General features: G+C 39.7%; 1 protein-coding gene across 1 annotated transcript in view; it reads right to left on the minus strand.

Annotated features, from left to right (window-relative positions):
• SLC22A2 (solute carrier family 22 member 2) overlaps window positions 1-4851 on the minus strand; it is a 54589-nt gene extending 49738 nt beyond the window's left edge. The window contains exons 1-2 of the mRNA XM_063443607.1: window positions 4339-4851; window positions 1081-1184 (exon numbers count right to left, since the gene is read on the minus strand). Of these exons, the coding sequence (XP_063299677.1) occupies window positions 1081-1184; window positions 4339-4755 (521 nt within the window). The 5' untranslated portion in view covers window positions 4756-4851. The remainder of the gene's footprint in view (window positions 1-1080; window positions 1185-4338) is intronic.
• Window positions 4852-6000: the final 1149 nt, after the last annotated feature.

A 6000-nucleotide genomic window follows, 5' to 3' on the forward strand; every position in this document is an offset into this window, starting at 1 on the left:
CAAATGATGTGTGCGTGTTATACGCCGATATACATATTTTTCGCTCCATAAGACGCACTTTTTTTTCCCCTCAAAAGTGAGGGGAAATGTCTGTGCGTCTTATGGAGCGAATGTGAAGGTTTACTTACTTGTCTTGAAGCGTGGGCCGGTGTTCAGCGTGCACCGCGGTACTAGAACTTCAATTTCAGGTTCCGGTTTCCGGCGGGACTGAAAGGAAGTGCGCACTAAGTGTGCACACTCCTTTCAGTCCCGCCGGAAACCGGAACCTGAAATTTAAGTTCCTGTACCGCGGTGCACGCTGTGAAGCCGGCCGACGCTTCAAGACAGGTAAGTAATTATGGGACAAGGGGAGGGAAAGTGCACTATGGGACAAGGGGAGGGGGGGACACTATGGGAGGGGGGGAGAACACTATGGGACGAGGGGGGGAACACTATGGGAGGGGGTGGAAAATAATATGGGGGGGAGAATACTATGGAAAGGGGGGGAACACAATGGGATGAGGGTGGGGGAACACTATGGGAGGGGGGGAGAATACTATGGGAGGAGGGGAAATTTCCTTCTTAAAATGAGGTGCGTGTTATACGCCGGGCGTGTTATACGCCGATAAATACGGGTAAGTGAAAAAAAACTTGGGGAAAGCTTTCCATACATCCTACCGCAATCAAACTTATACACATCGCACCCATCCAAACCCCAGTCTTCATTAGTGACCATTGTGTGAAAAATGATCATGCAAGATTTGATCATTGGAGACTCTTGAGGTCTTGCAGGATCATCCATAGTTTTACTCTTGTGCATGATGTGGCCCCTGGAGGATGAACCTCCAGGAGCTGAAGAGCGAAGATGGTGGCGCCTGCTGGGGGAGTTTCAGGTATGTATAACTTACCTCTGCTGCACCTGTGGGCCACCACACCTCAATCGGTGATGTCATTATCAAGAAAGCGCCCCTGAAAGTGACAAGGCATCTTTAAAACTGAAATACATGAGTATTTTCAATGTGACAGGTCCACTACTTAGCTCTCTTTGTTGTACTTTTAAAGTGGGTGTCAATAATACAGTTTTTATATGTCAGTACTCACCTGTCAGCAAAGTATCCAATGAACAATGATCCAAGGAAAAATCCAAGGTTCACACACGATTGAAAGAGATCCAGCTTCCATGAATCAGCACATACAAGGTTAAACTAAAGGTATATGGGAAAACTAGCTTTAATCAATGACATAGAGAAAACATTTCTTGTAATGGTAAATATACTAATACAAAAATGTGCCACATTAGTTGACCAACCACCTTAACCAACTTCCCACAACTTTATAGACATAAGGTATTAACATGTTTAAAACAAAAGCAAATGGGACCATGTGATGAGCCATTAAAGGATGTTACTTTCACTTTAAAATATGTTGTATTGTCTCTGGAATTGTCCCAAGCATACAACTGCTGAAATTATATTATCTGTGAGCAGAAGGGTACTAAGGTTACTTGGCACCCGGGGTGAAACTGCTGCCTTCTTGTGTCTTTTATGCCCCCTTCCATCTCTTACTCCCCATTTGTGTCTCCAACCCCACTCAAATGTCTCCTATCCCCTTTCTTGTGTCTCTTATGCCCCATCATGTCTTAAACTCTCAAATGTGTCTGGTATACCCCCACTTTTGTCTCTTTCCCTTTGTGTCTCATACCACCTTCTTCTGCCTTATGCCCCCAACCCAATCTTTATGCCCCGTGGTGCCTTATGCCTCTTTGCATCTCCTACCTCTCCTGTGGTGTCTCCTACCCCCTTTTCTGTATCTTTTATGCCTCCTATGTCTCAAAATCCCTTACTGTATCTCCTAGCTCCCTTTGTATGGCTCTTACCCTCCATGTAGTGTTTCTATACTCCCACATGTGTCTCCTACATCCCATTCTTGTGTCTCTTACTTACCATCTAATGTCTCCTTCTGCTCTGTGTGTCTCTTACCCCACCTCCTCTTCTGGTGCTTCTTATTTTTCAGTAGAATGGCCTCGTGGACCGCAGTAGAGGAGCTTCATTTTCCTCAACCCAGACTGGGAAAGCATCTCTTGGCATACTGTGAATGTCCCCACCGCTCCTGTCCCTGCTTGCCAAGAGCTGCTTTCTCAGACCAGATGGACGATAATTAAGCACCTCTGCCGTGGTCTACAAGGCCATTCTACATAGAGTGACAGGAACCCCCTGCTTATTATGCTACTGGCTGTGGGTAAATGCAAGCAGAGGGCTTTTTATGTAGTGACATAATTAATCCTTCATGACAGATGTCATGTCAAGTGTCACATACCTCCCAAGTCTCCCACTTTAGAAGAAACAGTCCCTATTAGGACCCACATCCATTTGCCATTTTTTTTTATCCCAATGCATCTCTTTTCTAGAAACTCCATATTGTTAGTGTGCCTGAGTGTGTAACAGAGCTCCACAGCAATGATACGCACAGTAATGTGTTTTCAAACTCCAATACATGTGTTTAGAAAATGCTGTGTACATAATATACAATAGGTGGGGTAAGAGACACACAGAACAGAAGGAGACATTAGATGGTAAGTAAGAGTATATGTTTTTGTTCTAAATCACATTTTAGTTACATAATTAGGACATCATCTAGATTTCCTCAAAACAGTCCTATCCCTAGCCACACCCTCATTTGCACCCCCAAAATTAAACTGTTCCCTTTTGCCAATGTGAAATGTTGGGAGGCATGATGTCATCGTTTTTTTGTTTCAAAAAAGTCCAACCGTGGTCAAGAATGGATTAATACTTTGTGTGCTGAAATGCTGAATAAACGAACCAAAAAAAAATGAAAAACCTATTAATCTATCTTCGTCCAGAATGAGGCTCTGTCTCTTTTAGTATGTCAATGTGCTCAAAAAAGATGTTTGGGAAAATTCTAGTGACAACTTGTCCATTTCAAACAGAGATTTGCTATTTGTTTTCAATTTACCATAATTCACACCAGTTCACTTATTCTGGCCTTTGCAAGGGTTATTCATTAAATCGAATTGCTACATATTGAAAAGAGTATATAAGAACTACAAAATCACTACATTTTTCACACTATTTAACAATACTTGGATTTTGCAACTCAGGCCTTGAATGAGTCTGCATTAGGTCTGGATTATAGCCAGAAAGAACGCCACCTGAATCCGGACATGAATACTTTAAATCCAGGCTGTCAGCGGGCAAATAGCTAAAAACCAACAATTATGTGGCCAGTGGTTGCTAGCCACATTACATTTTTTAATAAATAAGTAAGACTACTACAAGAAAGGTTTTAAACCTCGCTACGATCCCACCTGCTATACAACAGTCTACTGAATGTTAACTGGGCAGCTATTCCGATTATTCAAAAGTAAGTCTCGAGAGAAGTGAGACTTGCCTGTTAGAGTTCTCTGATTGGTTGGCTTCCAGAGTGTTCAATTAGAATACAAAGCACGCAAAAGCCTATACAATGGTTTTTCCAATTTGAAGCCTCATTCAAGACGAAGATAAAATACTTTGTTTTACATTTTATATTTTGTTCATCTGTACAGAGCCCTTGCAGGGCAAAGATGGATTATTTTGCTGTGACGCGTTTTTTATTTTGTTCGTCTGTTTGTTTGTTTTTGCAAATTGTGTTTTTTGTTTTGTTTTTTTTTTCCAATTATTTTTGAAAAAGTGAATTTTTTATGGTAATTTTTAGTGTTCAGAAAAAAACCCTGTAGATTTATCATTTTCTGGAGGATTCCATACAATTCACATTTCAGTGAATAACCCTGAATATATATATTTCCTTTACAGACTTTCATTTAAAATATAATATTCTCTAAGCACAATAAACATCGTTTTACAAAAGAAATTCCTGTTTAAAAAAAATTCTCGTGTGCTTGATAATCTATATATTCTGTTCTCCAATAAATGTAAATTTTTGTCCAAAATAGTCATATCTGGAAAAAGCAAAACATCTCAATTATTTGCCAAGATCTGTTTTGCCCTACATTTTTAATTCTTTATAAATCCTGGTTTAATGATTAACCTTGTATTGATGATAACGTGATGAAGATTGGCATTTCTTTTTATAATGTTCATGACATTTTTTATGAATTTTTTTATGAAATACAGCAAATGACAGTATATATTATTGCATCTCAAATTCAAATACTTAAAATGATATGACTGTGAAGATGTTCACTAGATTCTAGTGCAGGGTAGGCAACGTTTAGCTCTCCAGACGTTGTAGACTATATCTTCCCTCTGATGCTTTGCCAGCATTATGTCTGTAAGAGCATTGTCTAGTAGTGGGACAACAGACCTCAAGCAAATGAGTTATGATACAGAAAAGGACACATACCTCTGTTACGATGGATGCTCCAGTAGTGTTATAAATCCACCCATCTTTACAGTTGGAAACGGGTATCCTATTAAGACCATACATAGTACTGTTATGGACAGGACTTGGACAACTTGAAGATGTCATGTTCCAGTCTATATCGTACTGGAGACACTGACTTGCATACGAGGAGTCTATATTCTCATCCAGTATAGGAACTGTGTAATTAAGTTCCTCTTCTAAACTCCATCCACATTTACTGCTCAGGTTCGCCAAGTCAGGATTGAAACACCTGTGTGAAGGCACAAATCCTAGAAAAACGATGCCCACATAGATTGGGCTAAAAACCGCAGAGATCATACACATCAGCAAGAATACCTGCTTCTGAAATAGACCAAATTGTCCAACGTGATCCAGGATATCATCAAATGATGCCATTTTTTATTTAGAAATCTAGAATAAAAGCTGAAGAAGTTTTGTATGATAGCTGCCTGAGCCTCTTGCCCATTGTAAATCCAAATTTATTAATGCCTTACCAATTGCTGTTTGTATTAAACTGTCTGCCGTGTATAAATAACTAACTAGTACGTTCAACTATTGCATAAGTCAGCTGATAAACTAATGAAAGGACTCAAACATGCAAAATGCATATGATGGGCTCGTGACTAATTATATAAGCAACATTCCAAAAGAATTTTAAAATCAACAACTTTCCCAGGGGCAGTGCATCCTTCAATTTAAATCACTTTAGATAATTCTCATTCAGTATTCCATGTATAAAAAAAAGAGAGTAGGACTTTGCCATGCAAGTTCGGGGCAGAGATCCAGAAGCAGCCCATAGGTTTTAAAAGTGGCTTCAACTGGACTTCACTTCTGCAAGTCCGTCTGGGGCACAGGAGGAGGTGACCTGTGGGCTTTAGTGTTTATAGTGCTTGGGGTGTTTACTTAAGTAATCCAGAACAGGAAAAGTTCCTTCAAAAACATAATTCATGCCAAGGTGAGCATCCAGAACAGCAAAGTCCAAATAGTCAAGCAAACGGTACTTCAAGAAAATATGGTGCTGGGAAAAAAAAGTCAGCATTCCCTTTATGTCATGGTTTCAGTCATGGTCAGATTGCGCCACAGGGAAACCGGGAAATAAGCCAGTGGGCGTCACTATTTAAGCTATCTCTCTTTGGTTTCTCAAATATAAATAAATATTAAGTATTTCTCCCCAAAAAATATTATTAAAAAAGTGATATACATTTAAAACATTTATTTCCCCATATTTCCATTGATATTTTTGGTGATATGAAATAGTTTTTACCGCTATTCTACATTCCACATTCTACACTCATGCATGACGTAGTGGTTGGTGAGAGGGACAGAGGGGTTGATACACCTGTCAAATTTGAGCATATAAAACATGCACACTTACACAGGGTGAAGTATATGAGGGTTAACGCTGCCAGGGAATTAAATCTTTATTCTCATTTTTATTCTTTTCTATATACAAACTGGCTTCTGGTTGTTACTGTCCCTGAGGATTTCTGCGGAGGTTTTGATATAACACTATGACCACTAGTATAGTAGCCAGCCAGCTGGCCTGCCTATTTCCTTAGTTGATCAGCATTATGGGAGTTTAAAGTAGTGAATTTGTGGGGTAGTATTTGACATCAGGGCAGAACAGGCGCCATTTTTGAA

Source organism: Pelobates fuscus, chromosome 2 (genome assembly GCF_036172605.1).
Source record: "Pelobates fuscus isolate aPelFus1 chromosome 2, aPelFus1.pri, whole genome shotgun sequence".
Classification (NCBI taxonomy): domain Eukaryota; kingdom Metazoa; phylum Chordata; class Amphibia; order Anura; family Pelobatidae; genus Pelobates; species Pelobates fuscus.